This window comes from Phalaenopsis equestris, unplaced genomic scaffold (assembly GCF_001263595.1).
Source record: "Phalaenopsis equestris unplaced genomic scaffold, ASM126359v1 Scaffold000877, whole genome shotgun sequence".
Taxonomy (NCBI): Eukaryota; Viridiplantae; Streptophyta; class Magnoliopsida; order Asparagales; family Orchidaceae; genus Phalaenopsis; species Phalaenopsis equestris.
The window spans coordinates 935,976-956,398 of record NW_018165317.1 but is presented as its reverse complement, the minus strand read 5'-3'; the positions used below and the strand labels follow the sequence as shown (position 1 = coordinate 956,398).

At 34.8% G+C, this 20,423-nt stretch overlaps 1 protein-coding gene across 3 annotated transcripts in view; it reads right to left on the bottom strand.

Annotated features, from left to right (window-relative positions):
• Positions 1-337: 337 nt before the first annotated feature.
• The window catches only part of LOC110032041, a 34,819-nt gene continuing 14,733 nt past the window's right edge, over positions 338-20,423 (bottom strand). For 2 of the 3 annotated variants that reach the window (XM_020735547.1, XM_020735548.1), the window contains 7 exons: positions 14,634-14,798; positions 13,860-14,117; positions 13,674-13,708; positions 3,413-3,557; positions 1,905-2,396; positions 1,213-1,344; positions 338-894 (listed from right to left, as the gene is read on the bottom strand). In XM_020735547.1, the coding sequence (XP_020591206.1) occupies positions 1,214-1,344; positions 1,905-2,396; positions 3,413-3,557; positions 13,674-13,708; positions 13,860-14,117; positions 14,634-14,798 (1,226 nt within the window). In that variant the 3' untranslated portion in view covers positions 338-894; position 1,213. The remainder of the gene's footprint in view (positions 895-1,212; positions 1,345-1,904; positions 2,397-3,412; positions 3,558-13,673; positions 13,709-13,859; positions 14,118-14,633; positions 14,799-20,423) is intronic. The other variant, XM_020735549.1, reaches the window with a different exon arrangement.

Sequence of the window (20,423 nt, the reverse complement as noted above, 5' to 3'; positions counted from 1 at the left end):
GATATCACTCAATTCTTATGCATTTACATATCTAACCCCCTAAACTTTAATTATTACATACATGCCATCTTACATGTGCATTTCACTTTCCAAAAATTAAAATGATGATATACTTTATGTGAAATGAAAAAACTTGGTTGGTATAAACATAAAAAATTAAAAAAATAACCTTGAGGTCTCAGATGTGTAAGCACATAGGAATGGGATGGTATATATGTAAATGCCCCTAAAATTTTATACATTTGTATAAAAGCTGATTTTATACAATTGTATAAACATATTCAAAATACCAAATATATGAAATTAACTATGCAAAAATCAAGAGTAATCACCATCATATCATCATAAAACCCTTCCACAAACGTTTCAGTTAATTCCAACAATATTTTTCTGTTGGATTTGTTCCTGATTCAGTACTAAAATTAAAGAAAAATAATGAAAATCAAATCAAATCTGAAGCTAATCTCTGAAACTAAGATCATTTACCTCAGAAAGTGAAAGAGAAGAAACCATTCCCTCCAGCATTGTTACAGTTTTGCTCTGACATTCAGTTTTTACATCAGGGCGTAAGTTCTCCTTCTCACTCTGCAACTTCGCCTGCTTGACATTCATCAGGGAAGCTGGGCCATTAAGTCTCTGCAACTCGCTCTCATGGAGTTCCTGAAGAAGATTAGTTTGTTCAATTTTTTTCTTCAACTTCTTCCAGTTTCCTTCGGAAGTTTTCTCTGTGGATTTTGATTTATGGTTCGGTAAGGATGGAGGTGCTCCAGATCTCATTAATGGAGGATTGATAGGTTTGGGTTTGTTCAGTGCAGAGGTGTCAGTAATCCCATTTGTCTTACCCAAACTGCTCCTTTGCAGATGATTGTTTGATCCATGGAGGAGAGTTTTGTCCTTTAAATTAGATGGGAAAATACGTTATATCAGATGAAAATAAAAAAAATTTACATATATACCACTCAATTCCTATGAATTTACATATCTAACACCTAAACTTCAACATTGACATGTTATCTATATGCATGAAAAGGTGTAATTCATTTTTTTTAGGTTAAATAAAAGTACTTTGGATGTGATATGAAATGTTAAAAAGCAAAGTTGAGGTGTTAGATATGTGAATACATAGGAATTGGGTGGTATGTATGTAAATGCCCCTAAATAAAATGTAAAAAGAAGTTTAAAACAATGTAAAAGGTTGCGATATTGAGTAACCTTATCGAAGTAACCGATTTGTGGCCTCGGCAGGCATTCGTAGTCCTAATTTTGTCGTTCCTTTCGTATCCAAATCGAATTTCGAGGGGATTTTAGAATGATTTCCAGTGAATGAGTGAGGCCGCAAACCGCCTGCGTCAAAGATGGGATTTATACCATGTCATTGAACATCACACTAGAAATTATTAATAATGGCATTTACATACCTACCAAATGATTCTTATATATTTATATATAGAGTGAAGTGTCAAAATAATCCCCTAACAATTTATGTAGGGCTATTTTAGTCCCAAAGTCTATAAAAGTGTCAAGTTAGTCCCCAAACTCTTTAAATTATGATTTAAATAATCCCCGTGAAGACTATTTCAACCCATATTAAAAGAGTTTGGAGAACAACTTATAAACTTTCGGACTTAAATGACCCCATGCAAGTGTCACGTGACTATTTTGACACATCATCTCTTTATATATTTAGCACCGAAGCTTTTACGTCTTTAATATTTACATTCATAACACTCAAACATTTAACATCACATTGAAAATATCACTTTACCGACTTTTTAAAACTCAAATGCACATTTTCATGCATAGGTTTATGACAGGAAGTATTAAATTTTAAGTGTTAGATATGTAAATCCATGAGATTTGTGTGGTATGTATGTAAATTTCCCAATTAAAAATATTCTACTGACCTGATTTCTGAGAGGCGCAAACTGCTATCGAAGAAGAAGACGAAGACCCGCCGATAGAAGCTTTTAAAGAGTTGCTGTGCTTTGTGGAAGTAGATGCCTGTGAAGAAGATTCTGAAAGAAAACTGTCTATAGAACTACACGGAGAAAGCTTTGAGAGCAGTAATGCAGACTTCCCTAAACTAGAATGGCAGATTTGATTTGCTGATCCAGTTCTGTTTCTTGTACTCTTTAATGGAGTTCTACTGGAAAAACTCGAGGAAGAACAGGTGGGGTTTCTCGAAGAACTTCTCAAGATCGCGAGGCGAGACAAACTTGAATCGGATGAACAAATGGCTGGGCGAGTCGACGAAGAGCACAGAGCTGATAATGACTTACAGACGGATTGAGGCGTGCGGAGACTAGATTCCTTTGATGGAATTAACCTGGGGGCCATGGCTGGATCCTTTTTTGACTTATTAAGAGCAGGAGTGGTTTGCCGCTTCGACATAATTTCTGCAACCAAATAAGAATTTACAAATGCAATGCAAGGAAGGGATTTCAATCTAATTTTACTCTTATAGGGGGTTGTTTTGCTACAACTAGATTTCAACTCAAGCTGGATTTAGTAGATGTTGCAAATCTAGATTTAGTAAATTATGAGAAGATTAAATTAAAAACAGAGATTTATATAAGTTGCACACAATTCTTATGCATATACATATCTCACAATTATATTTTCATATTTACACACAGCACTCAAAACTTTAATATTACATCATAAATAGCATCATCATCACTTTCTAAAAGTGAAATACACATTTTCATGCATGAGATTAAAGCAATAACTAAATATCCAAAATTAGGTGTGAGATGTAAATACATAAAAATGTGTGCTACATACGTAAATTTCCCAACTATAAAACTATTTGGCATGACAATTGCTAGAACTTTTGAATCCTGATTAAAACTATTTGGCTCTTTTTTGAAATTTTAGATTTGTGTGCGGGAGGAATCTTTAAAATCATCAAATCCTATGAAACTTAGAATATAACAAATCTTGAATTTAACCAATAAAAAAACTAAAATAAAATTCATCAAAACAAAAAAAAAGTCTTCAAAATTCCGTTTGGCCGGATTTAAGCTAAATCTTCCTTAAATCCTGTCCAAAATGGGATATCAAACAGCCCCTATGAGTCTGCATTGCTTTCTTTTCTAGAAATTAAAACAATAATAACAAGACAAATTTACATAGATACCACACAATTCTAATATATTTATATTTGTACCACCTAAAATTTAATATTTACATTTCTAACACTTTGGCATGATAAAATAATGAATGAAAAGGTGTTTTTAACTTTTTAAAAGTAGGTGATAGAGGTATTTTTGACGTCATGCAAAAGATTTAAGTGATATGTATGTAAAAATTAAAGTTTGGATGTTACATATATAAATTCATAAGAATTGTGTGTTATGCATGTAAATGCCCCTAATAAAAAAGCACTGAGATCATATGGAGAATTGCGTACCGGTGAAAGCCTTTTCACTATTGTTTTTTATTTTCTTGTTCATCACAGACGAACTGCATTTTCCATTCACCGTGCGCAAAGGAGTTGTTGATGACATATGTGTTGGTTTATTTGACGACTTTGATTGCATATTTCCAGATGCAACCTACATTCCCTCACAAGGAAAACAAAATAAATAAATAAGAGGATTAAACCATCCATCAGCAAATATCATGTAAAATGAAAAAAACAAACATAAATCAACATAAACAATCCATAATACAAGGTGGTTTGGTATTAATCATGTTGAGAACTTCATAGATTCAATGATAAAAAGTAATATAGAGAAAGAAAGGAATTCACATGGCATATCAAAAGAATCCTGTTTTACCAAATGGTTTTGCATGGTCTTGAAAGTATTTTGCTGAGTAAAGTGCCGAAATAACCCAAACTATATACATGAGGATATTTTAATCCCAAAGTTTATAAAAGTAACAATTATCTTCGAAGTCTTTTAATATGGGATGAAATAGTCCCCATGACTATTTCAACCCTAATTTAAAGAATCTAGAGATTAATTTGACCCTTTTATACATTCTAAGACTATAATGACCCATGTAAACAATCAAAGAACTATTTTAGCATTGTACTCTATTTTACCGCTGTTTTACCTATCACCTTCCGCCTAAACCCCACAAATACATTAACAGTTAATCTCTACTTAATTTTTACTGGTATGTTACACATCATTGTCGATTGAATCTCTATAAGTTTATTATCCACCACATATAAAAGTATTATATAAGGAGATAGTTCCATGGTACTGAGAGGCACCACACATTCTTCAGTTTCATTCAAGAAAGTTTAGAGATAAACATCAAATAAATTTTGGAAACATTATTAATGATTGGTTGCATGTAGATGTCGATGGCAATGTATGTGTGGATTTGGTCGAAAGCGGGCTTACAAAATACAATGGAAAGAGAGGACGGAGGACTTGCAAACCTAACGCCAAGGGAAGCCTAAAGGAGGGATATTTAACTGTGCGAATGAGGGACATATAGTGATGTTGGGAAGTCGGGAGGTTTGACGGGCTAAGACTGCAGGGCTTGTCAGCATTGTGCAGTCTTAGCCAATCAAATGGGGTTTACGTTATGCAGATAGGCCAATGACATGATGACATTCTGTAAAAGCTGAACTTTTCATGAAAAAGCATAGGGGCATTTACATACATACCACCCAATTCATATAAATTTACACATCTAACACATAGAATTTGTTTTTTTAATTGTATGCCATCCAAATCTTTCATATCACATTAAAATACCACAATTTTATATTTTAAGAAATTAAATATACCTTTTCATGCCTAGATAAGGTGAAATATAAGTAAAAATTGAAATTTAAATGTTAGATATGTAAATACATAAAAATTGAGTCGTATGTATGTAAATATTCCAATAAAATATTAAACCAGCATTGTAGATTCAATAGAATCGACGTGTCGGTTCTACGATTAAGAGAGACACAAAAGTGAGGAGTCATGGGAGCAGGAGAGAGAGAGAGAGAGAGAGAAGGGAATGCAAAAAGTAGGGAGCAAATGAGAGGAAGCTAAATGACCAGAGAGCAAGAAAGCAATCATGTGTGAGGACTAGTGTAGCTTGTGGCGGACTATCTTGCATATACTAGACAAATGTGAACAAGATGTACATCATCCAAAGCAAAGGGGTTAGGATTTATTCTCGTCTTCTTTCTTCGAAATCAAAGGTGCTATTCCAAATTAGAAGTGAAGTTTAATCCAAAATTTTTAACTCCAGATTGGTAAACCTTATGTTTGTCCTCCAAATTGCACGTAAGCATTATAAAAAATTTTGGGTGAGAAGGAGAATAAAACAGAGAGAAAAGCAAGGAATATAGAAAGAAGAAGAAAAAGAAGAAGAGCGTTAAAGAGTATGAAGATTAACTAGAAAATCTATCAATTGGAAAACCTAGAAACTGTATATTTCAAATGCAAAATTATTTTTATGGTATTGGTCTTAAACTACATTTAAACTCTATATAATTTTTATTTATGCATGAACCATTCATCTCTGTGTCCTTTGTTGGCCCAAATAGCCCTTAACATTGTTCTTGTCGGCAGGCCATCAATCCAAGATTCAATTGTCATGAATATTCTTGGTCACATGTCTGTCTTACCTACTTTAAGATCCTAATTTTTGTTTATCTCTGAGTTGTGTTTCAAATCGTTGTCTGTTCAGTTATTTCTAAATTTAAGGAGTTGAATTTTGAGCATAACAACATATACGCTTGACCCGAGTTTTTTCTTCAATTTTTTTGTGGATGGTTCCATCTTAAGATTGCATGTAGACTTTGTATAATGTATTTTTAGACGATAACATAATCGTCCATTTTCATCAAGTAATTTATTTAGGTCAGATGTTCCTTATCATAACTTATTTAAAGTTTACTGCTCTTATGACCATGGATTGTGTCTTCTTTCTTCTCAAATGTTTTCAATTTATGTTTTATGATAGACAATTTTAGGCAGTGAATGTGCAAGTGTTATGTAGCCCACTCATGATGTCTTATTTCCATGAACTCGTCGTTATAAATGCTTAGCTTTGCTAACTTACTGTAATGGAAGAAGTTAAAAAGTGGTAGGTTTCATTGAAGACTTCTAGGAGGCTCATCATCACATAGCGTTTCTCCATTGTAGAATAATTTTGATAAAATCCTGCAATGTTTCAAGTTCTTATTATTTCATTTATACTTAGATAAATAATAGCGCTAGAAATAGTCAAATACTAATATGTTTGATTAAGGTGATATCAATAAAAAATAAAAATATTATTGTTCTTCCAATAATGTAATGACACTAGCTATAAATATTAACCACAAGCTCATTATCTTTGGATACATTTTTCTTGAATAATATATTTACAGGATTATTATGATAGTCATACTAGATTGTTTCTGAATACTGATTTTGCACTATGTTTGTTATATTTTAAAGCAGCCAAACCATCCATATCTATGAGCGTTATTTGTCACCAGTTTATTTATTTATTTCCTGGAATGCCTAAAATTCCTAAGCATGAGATTGAGAGAAGAGATTTGCATAAGAACTTGTATGCAATTCATGATATATAGAGTGGGGGAAAAGAAGGAAAGAGCATAATTCAGAGGCTTAGATAGATGGTTCGAAGTCTTGTTCATATATCTATACTTGGTATGCCAAAATTAATACATATACTATGGATTAGTAAGTTTGGGCAGATCCACAATTCACGTTATCTTTAATCTTATATTTATCCTTGGTCCACATATCCTTAATATATAAGTATGAGCATTTAATGAGAGGTTCAGAGATTTCCACTCTTTAAAATCAGTATAATATAAGAATAATTAATTCACATATAATTTAAGCCAAATTTATATATTTAATTATTAAATACTTTAAATTTAAAATTATAAAAATCACTAATATTAATTTATAAATATAAAATATATTTTATCATGTATAAATTTTAGTATAATTTTATTATAATACATTATATAAATAAATATGAATTTTTAAATATTGAATATAGGAGCTTATAAAAATTATGCAATATATAAGTAGTAAATAGGAAAAATTATATCTCTGCATTCCATTTGCGGACAACCAAACAACTTATAAGTATTTAAAATTCATTGCATTTACTCTACAAGAATTTAACTAAAAAAGAAAAAAAAAATCACTGCATTTAATTTATAGACAACCAAATAGCTTCTGAGTATTCAAAATACACTATATTCATTTTACAATACATTCATATTTCAACAAATCAAAAAAACCATTAATGAAGCCTACATATTGGTTAATTGAGTCCTAAAATGCACTATGCAAGCCAATGCACCAATCTAACCATTGGAACCTCTGCCAACTCCTATGAGAATTAGAATTAGTTGTCCTCTCATTAAATGAGAATCTTATCGATCGTTAAAATTGGGAAAGAGATATTTGATTTAATATAACATATATATAGTTTTGAAATGTAATTTTTAATTTTGAAAATACGAGACTAATTTTGAAAATACGAGACTGAACCGATCCCATATAGACGATAGTTTAAATAAACGAGCACAACGCTACAAGTGACATACCTATCCAGAGAAATAGACATATCACTTATCCGAGAGGCTCGATGAAATGAACTAAAGAATTTATGACATCCGTTTTAGTCTGCGAACATTTATGTTGACCGACAAGTTCTCCTACCTAATATTAAGAATTAAATAGGGTTTATATTACTTGGGTTCTTAAAGCTCCCTATAGAGGCAAGCCTCTATAGTTAATTACCTCTCAAATTACTGAAGTCACTTAAGAGAACTCTCGATAATGATCAAATGTATTTATCTCCATAAATTCAAAGTTTAGGGTTTCCAAGATTGGACATAGAAAAGTCAAGTGGGGAAAGGGACCAAATGGGAATATTTATTTCTGGAGTCGAAGGAAAGAAAAAAAGGGGATGTCACAGCTCCTGAGGAGAACCTCAGTGACTTCCCAAGCTATCATATTCTTTGGTTTCGATTTCGAGAAGATATTCGATATTTCATCTTGCCAATTTTATTATTTAGGGTTTATATTTACGTGACACATTCATACAAATAGTCTGAAAAATATGAGGGTTTACGTCGTATTGGACGACAACCTCAAAACTTAAAGCGAGTTAGGACTTAAATTGTACAACCTGGCTGTGCAAAGGACTAAACAATAATGTGAGAATTTATGTCGCACTAAGCGGACCACCTCGAAGTCCTATGACTTGTTATTTAATTTTAAGGAAAAGTTTGTTGTTGCAGATCTGTCGAAGTTATTCTTCTGTGCATCCTCGTGGTGTTGCCCACGGTGTTAGTTCCAAACTCCACGTCGTAGCAATTTCAGGTTTAGTGTTATCTTTAAATGTGCATGCAATTGTTAGGTCGACGATCTACTGTTGGGTACCTCCTATAAAACCAGACTACTGTGCTCCTATTCTAAAAAGATATAATACATAAAAGAAACAGTAGGGGTGCAGTAGTAAAGAAAATGCAGTAAAAATGTACAGTAAATGAAAGCAGTAGGATGTACAGGAAAGAAAATAAAATGTTGTATGCATAAAATAAACCTGTGTACTTGGCAAGTCTGCTGCTCCTACAAGTGGGATTAGCATTGCAGGTAGAAGATAAACAAATATGCTAAAAAATTTGACTAGTGGGGCAAGCAAGCATTTACAAATAAAAGAACAAGTGGGAATGCATCTCATGAAAGACTCAAAGAAAAACAAGAAGTGACCCACGAAAGCTCAAAGAAAACCGCGGGAAATGCACGGAACACCGGAGAAAACCGTAAGCACTCGGGACAGGGTGGGCTCAGAATCAAGACCTTGGGTCAAAATCAAAACCCTAGGGCCCTAACAAAATAGTCAATACAATGCATGTGTGATCCAACACTAAGTAAAAGGTCACTGACCTAACAGTCACAAAATAGATTAATTCCTAACCTAGTTCATATGACTGACCCATGAAATTTTTAGAAAATATTTAGGAATGATTTCATTTTTCAAAAGAAATTTTGATTTGTTATGCACTTGAAAGATTTTTTTTTAATTGTGTGTACATATATATCACTTGATGAAATTTTCATGTTTTATAAAGTTAATGAGTAAGTTATTGATAGGCCAGAACTTCTCACTGTCTGTTAAAACAAGTGGTAACTTTTTACTAAGTGTTAGAGATGCGGTAATGTCAATCCCTCGTTCTCTCAAAGTCACTGAGTCAAGATTGTGCTAGAACCTCTCGCACATACCTAGATGACTTTTTCATCATCATCCTTGAACCCTGAAATCGACCTACTTACAGTCTTGTTTGATGATTCATCTATAGCGGGAGCTATATATGTGCGCTTATGCTTCGAACATAAGCACCTAAACCAAACCAAGAAGCAAAAAAAGAAAAAATGGGATGAGAAAGAGGAGGGATTGATCCATTTGAAATACGAAAATAGTAAAGGATGGATTTACCCTCAAAGCCACATTCAAAACTGAATCTAAAATAAATCCCCACATCTAACAATGTGCATTTGAAAGGCTCATTTGAAATTCCCCAAAAATCATGATCCTAGAAGCTCCCCAAACTTTCGTAAATCCAAACCATTGTGATTCCCCACATTTCCCAAATGAAATAGCATTTTAACCCTCCAAGATAGCACATATTTAAACTCCAAATAAGCGAGCCAGGAGTCCCCCACCCAAACCCTTCCAAATTGCAAACACCTCATCCAAAACAAGGCAAATCGGCAGCCTAAATCAGCCAAAAAACAAGCCAAAATCCGCAACCTACACATCACCAAGACAGGGCAAAACTGCAGCCCAGATTTTGCCAAAACAGGGCAGAAAACTGCAGCCCAAATTAGCCCCATTCCAAGCCTTTGATTTTATATGTAGGTGATGCAACAAATGAAATCAATACTAAGAACAGTGTTGAGGATCTCCAAAAGAAACAATAAATAAATAAATAACCCCAACTACTTTGTACAACTCAAGCCACCTCAAAGCCTGGTGTAGGACGCAAATTTCAGGTACTAGACATGTGTATATATAAGTAACGAGCAAATATGCATTCCAGAAACCACAAGAATGAATCACTGTTTTGACTCATAAAAAGTGCCCCCCCCCCCTTTTTTTATATTAGAAATATGCACCGTGACTTGCGATCTCGCCATAAAATCAAAGGACCACTTCAGGTAGAAGGTGTCTGGTCAAAATTCAGGCAAAAAGCTAGAGTAAGTGGCCATACACCTCATCTTTCACATATTTCACACCCAAACTTTCATATTTATGCACATAGCACCTTATGCAACCCACAGAGGGAACCAGGAGCATTCACACTTTCGAGAGCTGCCAGGTAGCAGAATTTAAGAAAGGTTTATAAAAGAAATGAACTGAATGTTTCCAAACAACAATAAAAAAAATACAAGATATCGATGATTTCACATTTTGTTTAATGTCGGGATTCAAGCAAGCCTTAGGCAATATTTAACTTAAATTCTGCCAGGCAGCAAAAAAGGATAAGTTCAAACCATACGAGCTCCTGAATTCCGTTTTTCTTCCATGTTGCCTCAAGTCCATAATTAGAATAAGCTCACTAACACAAAAAATATTTGTGTACATAAGACGTACGTAACGTTGCGTACGTCAGGGGTTATTCAGGGGGTACAAGGGGGTTATATCCCACAACAACACACAACCAACAGCGATTCAACAACAGAAATTGCCCCTCTTTTTTTGCTCAAAGGAGAATAGAGAAAACCAAAGTTCCAAGCACACAAAGAAAAGACCAACGAAGAGGGAAGAATCACTCAGAATTTTGGCAGAAACTCCTCCCTCTCCAAAATTTCAACAACCAGAAACCCTTCCCCAAGCGGCAGGGAGCGTGGCAAGGGTAGGTGGAAGCTTTGCAGAGTACGAGAAGAGGGGACCTAGGGCCTGTCGTTTGTGAACGGGAAGGAGGCGTGAGCGTAGGTTTAGAAATTAGGGATTTAATTAGGTTTTCTTTTTTTATAACTTATTCTTTTTTTTTTATTTCACTTAAAATTTGTCGATTCAGACACAATTCAACCCACACGAAACCATATCAAAATGGGTGTCTCTCCCGGCTAAAATCGACGTTCTAGACGCGCCAGCGCAGTCCATTTCGTCATCTGGTACCATTCGAACAACCTCATCGACGATTAGATAAAAAATGCATCGAATTCGATTTTCGTCGAAATTTCAAGTCCATGATCGATCGTTTCAAAATTTTATTTAAGTTTCGATTAATTATGCAACACATAGAGGCGTAGGTGATGTGAATTGCAATAATTAAATGTGTCGAAAGTCCGAATTGTGAAGATTGTGAGCGTGAAAGTGCAAATTGTGCATAAAGCAATCCTAGGACTTAATGGTCCTATAGGAACTCCTTTTAGGTTTCCTCATGTTGGTTTCAACCTCCTAAGTGTTAGAGACTGAGACCACACATGCGAAACTCCAAAAGGATAAAGAAGTAGATTGGACTCCTATAATGAGGTGGGTCTCATTTCTAAGGCTATAAGATAGTCAAAGGTAGAATCTTAAGGCTAGACCCTAAACCTTAAGAAGAAAACTAGACCTCACTAAAAATGAGATCAACAAGCTTTATCTGTTTGCTACTCCATATGGTGTTCACTAAGCTAGGTTGATTGATATGTAGTTCTGAAAATTAATCGGAAATGCCTGATGAATTTTAAATTGCCATTTAACATGTTTTGAGAAGCTCTCATCTTTGGTACTTGCTTAAGGAGGACTTCAATGTCTATCTTTAAATGTTTGACCTTTCTTTCTTTTTTATATGATATGGTTGAGCAAAATATATAAATTTAACCCATTAGTTAGAGGAAACTGAAATTGCATGCCCTTCAACAAACCTCAAATAGGGATGCTCATGAGTCCAAGAGTTTTTGAATACTAAAGAATATTTATGCTTATTTTAATGTTGTAAGTGTTCTTGCATTTTACTACACTAGTTGGAGCATTCCATAGGATTTAGAGATTTTATCCCATTTTTCCAACAACAAAGAGGGACTCACTTAAGTCCAGTAATTTTTGAGTGGTTGAAATATTATACTAATAAATTATTATTTGTAAATTTTACATCACTCATAGTTTAGGAGACTGGAGCTTTGCTTGACCTCCTCCCCACACCATTTTGAATCAAGTCATGTTCTATATTCATAGCATTGCAATTCAATAAATTTGTATAGCTAAATTTCAAGTGTTTTATATGCTACATTTTTCATTTTTAAATTCTCTCTAGTCGTCTCATGGATTTTTCATTCCAATTTACAAATTCAATCATTTAGGTAGATCCTTTATCCTCGCCATATGGTGGTTTTGACTCTACCAAGTAATAAGACATCCAATGAGCTCAAAATCGGCCATACAAGGCAATGTAAAAAGAAAAAGTGATGAGGGGATGAGAATAGATTATAGAAAACCACATTTTACTTAGTTTAGATGATGTAGTTAAGCTTCGACCATGATCTCCAATTGGGCATCAATGTGGCATTCTAGTCAGGCTTTCTTAGTGGTCCTCTCTTAAGCTCATTAAAAAACAATCCCAATTTTAAAAGAAATGGCAAAACCCCTTGCTTTCACGAGCAATATAGAACAATGAACCCTTCTTTTGGCTGATTTATGAGGGGCAAAATCATAGTTTCTATGAGGTGGGACTATTAATTTTATATTGAACAAAAATTGAGCTTAGCAAAACCCCGTCATGGGCTTGACGGAACTGCATCAATCTTTTGAGAAATCTAGCAAAGAGTTAGAATGCGAAAAGACCGCAAGAAGCTCCCAAAAGGGTCCTGTTGCCCTTAAAAACATATGGATAATAGGACAGCTCAAGGGTCTTTTTTTGCAAGTTATTTAGCATCATTTGGACATTGTTGAGGGATTCTTATTACCTCACTAGTGCGACCAGATTCAAGGATGTCAATGTGGCCCATGTTTTGAGTCCGCACCTGAACATACCTATGTACAACAAATCAGAAACATAACAAAGGTCAAGAGTTGCTTATTTGCATATACTAAGAGGTTGGCTGATGTTGGGAATCCACCAATATTGTTAATAGAGTAATTCTCTGCTATTCTTTTCCCGGAGGTGTCATTAACAATAACAATTCTCCCTCGGTCCTAGAAAGTGAAATGGATTCTCCCTTGGTCCTAGAAAGTGAAATGGATCGGCAACTGGTGTTCTTAGTGTTGTATGTGGTACTTAATTTTTATGCCAGTAAATTTGAAGTTTCCCTATTCCCAGAGTTAAGGAATCTCTTTCTAGTAGCTCACTTTATCTAGAAGATCAGGCCCTACGAGCCAAAAATATCAACAAATCATGCAATGAGCATAAGTTACAAAGCTTGGGGCTTATAAGCAAGAGCTAAACAGAAAACAACTTTCTAAATGAATGAAGTTTAGTTGAAAGAGCTTATGCTAGAAATATTAAGGTACAAACAATGCATATTAAAATAAATAGTGCGCACATACGTGCGTGCACAAATTGCTAAGCCCTTACAAAGGTGCTCACCAATTTCAAATAAAAAAAACTGTAGTACTCTCATGATGTTGCCTGATGTTGCAATGTTTTTCAATTATAGTTGGGGGTTTTAATCAAACATACAAACAACTAAAGAAATTAAACACTCAAAATATTAATAAAAAAACTAAGAATGGAATAAGCAGCACACCTTGGTTTGAGATGAAAAATCAAGTTTCTTCAAACCTGTGAAAGCAAAGCTCCATTTTAGTAAAATTCAAACTGATCATTAGACCATGGAAATCATGCAGAAGTAATAAACAGCAGAGATGTGCCAAGTCCCATCTTACAATGGTAAAACTAAGAATTTAGAGAACAAAATATCAAAATGGCATACTTATCGGGTGTGGTTTATCTGGCTTGAGTTGTTCATTATTGGGAGTTTGATTTGAGGCAACCAGCATCCTCTTACTAGAAGTTCTAAGATTCTCAAGCAAATCAACTTCAAGCTTTTCCAATGCTCGACTTTCACTACCCAATGTAGAGGTTGACTCCACCGATTTTCTAAATTCCTCGTGAATTCCCGGTAACTTGAGTCCAATAGCCTTGCTATACGTGGAATTGTAGATTGCAAGCTCTTCATGATCGAGAACACCTACCAAAAAGTAAAGTCTCAAAGTGATTCGCTTAAATTATGGACTCTTACAATAAATAACTATGGGTGTAAGCGAACCAAGCGGACTCGTGAGCCGGCGAGGGCTAGCAAGCCAAGCTTAAGCCAGCCCCAACTCGACTAGTTTTCTCGTGAGCCGGCCTATTTAAAATGTAAATAATATAAAATATAATAAAAAATATTAAAAATCAAAATTTATCTTTAAATTATTAAAAATATTTAAAAAATAATATTTTATAATTTATATTTATATTTATATCAAGTGATTTATTATTATTTCTTTTAATTACTTATTTTATTTGTCAATTTATTATAAAAATAGTTTGAATTTATATTATTTTCTCTCTTTATAATAAAAAAGGTCGGCTCATGAGCTGGCTTGAACTTGTAAAAGTAAGCTCGAGCTCAATTAATTAATCAACAGGCCGAGGGCGGCTCGAGCTCGACTCAATTCGTTTACACCCCAAATAAGGACTCTAAGTTGACAATGAGGTTCACCTTCACCAGTGAAAAATTCACTATCCCAAGCTAAACTTTTGCGCAAGCTGTACCTACCAGACCTGCACTTTTGCTGTGGAGATTCAGAAAGTTCAGAAAGTTGCTCCATTTGGTTGCTCACCCTCTCTATATTTTCAGCTTCCAGATTACTAAAAGTCTCGGATCCTGAGCAGTTAATATTCAATAATTTCACAGAATAGACATGAATCATTACTAAATAAATCAATATTTGTGCCATTTCTAATTGGGTTTATTGCCATATCTACTCAGCAATGGCTTAGAACAAACACTAATGCCGCCAGAACAATAGTTGCAGTAAAATTGGAGAAATTATTTATGTAGTGTGAATTTTCAGTTTTTTTTTTGGCGCATTATATTATTGATGTAAGAAACGCTCAATGTAAAATTTTCTGGTTATTAATTCTGCAGAGGGAACTCCATATGCGAGTCAACAGCTATAGAATGCTGACATAAAATAAACTTTGTTGATTTGAAATGGAAAACTTACATGCATACCACTCATTTCCTATGTATTTACAAATCTAACAACAAAACTTCAATTTGTATATACATGCCACCTTACTTATGCATTAAGAGAAGTATTTCACCTTTTAAAAGTTAAAAAGATGGCCTTCTCTATGTGATATGAAATATGTGAGTGGTGTAAATGTAAAAAATAAAGTTTAGGTGTTATATATGTACGTACTTAGGAATTTGGTGGTGTGTATGTAAATGTCCCAATCCAAAAATCAAGAGACAAATTTGAATGGGTACAGTGGTTGAAAATATTTGAGATTATGGAATGCAAGTCTTCTAAAAGATTCGCATGAAGCTAGTTTCATAAACAACTATAAAACATATTCAAAAGCACACATAAGAGTATCAACAGTTATGGTACGACTGCATGAAGCAATAATATTCCGGGAAATTTACATACCTAGCGCAACACGCAATTTTTAGAGAAAATAATACATTTTCATTTCATCAAAGAGAGAATTACACTTCAATAAAAAAAGCAAAAACACAATTCCAAAAGATTAAACTATACCTGAAAGATTTTTTATTAAGAAAATACGGTTTGGACTACATGAAAGGAGAATCATTTTCCAGTATCTTGAAACTACTCTCTAAATGAAAAACTGCAACTTAAAGATCTCGATATAACTCCTCAGTTCTCATTCCAGCTAGATACAGCTTTGGAAACTATAATTTCCTTCGAATCATAAACTTTATCTTCTTCGATGTACTAGAACAAATTTAAGAAAAACTGGAATTCAACAAAGCATCAGCTAGGAGATATCTAAGGCGCAAAACAAAAAAGTATGCCAATCTCCAAATACTTTGTCTTCATTCTATTCTAAAAGTACACTGCTCTGGATTCTATGGCCATAGCTAATTCATAATGAAATTCAGTCAATTTTTATGGATACTTCAGAAGTTCTTTAGATCATTTAACTTGAAGTTGAGAAAAAGTCTTTTGAATCATTTTCATATCTAGGCAGCAGCGATTGATGCAGGATATCTAAATTTGTTTTGTTGGGGCATTTACCCACTCCTATCAGAGTTTAACCCGAACGATAAAGCAATGCAAATATTATTTTTGAAATTCAAATAGGCTGCAGTGATGACTCTTCAAAGCAAGGAAATAAATGACAACAAACACAAACAACACCCTGGGCATGGGGCTAAATGGCAGCTGGACGGCGGATAAGGGGGTGATTGGAGGTTGTGGTTGCTGGAATGGTGTGATGGCATCAATGGAAGCCGTGTTGATGGGTTGGCAGCAACCAGGTCTGTAACGAGCGCGGGAGGAGCTGGTGGCGGTGAGCAGGGAGGTAGGAACGGAGTTTCAGCACAGGTTGGTGGGGTTGTATGGGGCAGCAGCAAGGGCAAGAGGGAAGATTAATGCTGGAGGTAGAGAAAACAGGAAAAGGCCGGGCTGCAAGTGGAAGGGCATTGAACGAGCGAAGGAATAGTGTGGGATGCAGGGAGATCGTCACCATCTTGGAGCAAGATACAACCGAAGCACCACCTGTCGTTGGATACGACTGTAGTTAGGGAGAACCTGGATGACAATGGAAACTAAACCCTAAAACAGAAATAACATATTTATAATAGAGGATAACTAGGAGGAGGGAAATCCCTCCCCTTGGGCGGCAGGACTAACCCAAGTAGGGTTCGGTCGGCCCCCCTAAGCTCAACCGGTTTCCTATGTATTTACATATCCAACAACTAGCTTTACTTTTACAATTATATCACCCAAATCTTTCGTAGCACATCAAAAATACGATCATTTTAACTTTTACACCTTTTCATGCATAGGTAAGTTGGCATGTATGAAAAAATTTAAGTATATGTGCTAGATATGCAAATACATAAGAATTAAGTGATATGTGTGTAAATATTTTTTTTTGTTAGTTGTGATGACTCATTAGTAATTTCATCTAAATTCACAGCATATGGAGCAAAAGCTGAAACATTTATCATAGGAACATTTTCAACATATGAAATAACTTCCAAATTCTCGAGGAGCATTCCTCATTGACTCCTTTAGTTCCAACATGTCCCATACTTCAAGGAAAATCTTCTCCAACTCAGAGGAAAATATCTTTAGTAAAATGTTTTGATAGTTCACTAGTTGAGTGAGGGACAAGACATCCATTATTTCTAACGCACCATCCAAATGAAATTTATTAACGTCATTAATGTCATCCCCTTCTTCTTCTGCCTCTTTATGATTTACAAAAAAGAATACAAGGGAACGGGAAATTTACATACATAACACACAATTCTTTTGTATTTACATATCTAACACCCAAAGTCTGATATTTACATTTATAACACTTTGGTGTTATAAACCTACTTCATTTTTAAAGATAGTAATAATGGTATTTTTGATGTGATATTAAAGATTTGAGTGATATGCATATAAATATAAATGTTTTAGTATTAGATAAGTAAATAAATGGAAATTCTATGGTATGCATGTAAATGGACAAAAAATTTAATATAACCATGTGCATCCTTTTAGAAAAAACTGAGACTGTTTGAGGATCATGTCAGCGCTTAAAAAGGGGGGAAAGGTTAAAAGTTTAAAGGTCGTTTGTTCAAAAGTTGTCCGTAAGAAGCTGTCGGTCGCTGGAAATGAAGTCCCGTCGCCCGCTTCGGAAGGACGTTTAATTTACATACATATATATATAATTTTGGAAAAATAGGAAATCAAACTGACTTCATATTTTTTTATACACGACTTAAGGATGAGGCTCGATCAAATAAACTAAGAAAACATATGACATCCGTTTGGTCTGCGAAACCGTTTTATTTGCCGATAAGTTTCCTATTTAATACAAAGAATTAAATAGGGTTTATTTTAGGTTGGGTTCGGAAAAGCTTCCTATAAGGGCAAACCTCTATAGTTAATTACATCTTAAATGACCGAAGTCACCCAAGAAAACTCAATAAAAATCAGGGAATATTATCTTCAAAGAAGTCAAAATGATAGGACTTTTCAACGAAATCGGACAAAGAGGTGTGAAAGGGGAAATGCTCGAACCTAGAACAATGTTGAGGAATCCAAATGAAGAGAAACTAGGAGAGGTCATAGATCCTGAGGCGAGTCTCGGTGGCTTCCCAGTCTATCTTATGGTTTGGCTTCAGTTTCGAAAAAAAATTATTAAAATGTTTCATCCAGCCAATTTTATTTAATTAGGGCTTATATTTACGTGACATAGTCACACAAATCGCCTGAAAGATATGAGGGTTTACGTCGTATCGGACGACAACCTCGGAACCTAGAATGAGTTAGGACTTAAATTGCACAGTCTGACTGTGCAAAGGCCTAATAGATAAAGTGAGGATTTATGTTGCGCTAAACAAACAACCTCGAAATCCTATGGTTTGCCGTCTAGTTTCTAGGAAAAGAAATGGTTTTGCTGGGGAAGACATGTTCTGATGTTGCAGATGGTCGTGCTGCCCACCGCGCTAGCTCCAAGCTTCCCTACATGACGAGTTCAAGTTTTCTAGGGTGTCAAGTTATAGTGTCAAATCAAACGGCTCTATGGTTGTAGTCCTCTAAACATCCTATACAAAAAGGAAACATGCTTGAAGCTACATAATATAAATGTGCAATACAGGAACAAACAGTAGAATGCATGTGGAACAGTAACAGGTAGAAACATGAACAGTATAACATGCTATACAGGAAGAACAATAGCAAGTAGAAACATGAATAATATAACATGTTGTACGGTACGGTAGCAGGTAAGAACAGAAATGATATAACATGCTGTACATGAAGAGTAGTAGCAGGTAGAAAACAGGAATAATATGACATGTTATACAGTACAATAGCAGGTATACATGTAGGAACAGGAAAGTAAAGTACTGTAAAATGTAAAGCAAACATGTAAGCCCGTAAGATCTGATATTCCTTAAGTATAACAAGCCTAAATACATCTCAAAAGCAAAGTCCGGAAGAAAACGTCATCCAAGAAATCCGAAGAAGAGTGTAACAACGACTCATGACAGAAAACTCGAGAGAATCAAAGAAAACAACGACTCATGACAGAAAACTCGAGAGAATCAACGAAAAAGACTCAAGTAAAAGAAAATCATCAAAAATCCTGGGGAAATCCCGAAAGAAAGGAAAAGTAACATGAGTGTCCTGTCCCAAAGCTTCGATAAAACGAAAAAAGATTCGGATGAGGGGGACCGCAAGCACTCGTATGGGACTAGGCTCAGCTGTATATTTATTCTCGAGGGTCCACGAAGGCTACTCTGTCACCCGAATGTATAGAACCCGCCACTCGTCTAGAAGGGTGTCTTGAACCTCACTTAGGGGGTTATTTCCCAGCCTAAACAGTTATTCGTCAGGTGGACAATCAGCTTTAAATTGTGTTTTATGTTTTTTAACATGCATACAAATTTTAAACATGCAAAGAAGAGTTATAAATTTTGTTTCGTGGAAAGTATGTTTTTGCTTGAAAAGGGTTTATCAAAACTTATATATTTTTTTTTTTAGAAATTTTCGTTGTCCACGAGTCGATTACATTGTCGGGCATGGGACTGCCAATCACCTGAGAAGGTTTGAGCCAACTCCTGCTAGACTTATGTCGGTGAAGTATACCATATCCTATTATTCATCAAAATGTCTGGATCTTGATGTTATACGATAGAGCATCTTTCTGCTCTATCTTCGGTGTGTCTTTATCATCAACATTGTACGCCCCAAAACGACTACTTGCGACCTTGCTTGATGGTTGCACGTATAGCAAAAAGCTATACGTGGACACTTATGCATCGGACATAAGCATCGAAAACCGAATCAAGAAGCAAGGAAAAGAAAAGAACAAAAATAGGGTGAGAGAGAGGAGAGAGTGATTCACCTAAAACATCGAAAAGAACAAAGGATGAATCAACCCTCAAAGCTTGTGACAAAAAAGATTCAAAAATGAAGACCCGAAGATCCCTGAATCAATCTGAAATGGATATCACTTTATCACTTTTTTTTTTTTAATTGGACAACCCGAGTCAAAATGACCTCCTAACGCCGGTATCAATCCTCCAAAAATATCTTTCGTAGGCTCAATTTCATCGAAGTTTCCAATCTATAAGCCTCTTTGATGTTTCATATGCAATTTCCAACAATTTTGTATAGCTTACATCCTTGCACGAAACGATGGACAAACTCTTCAAATGCTCGTAGCGTTTAAGACTTTCAAGCACATCAAAATTTACAATATTTCATAAGCTTTCAATGTCCCTGGATAATTCCCATCCATCAACAATTTC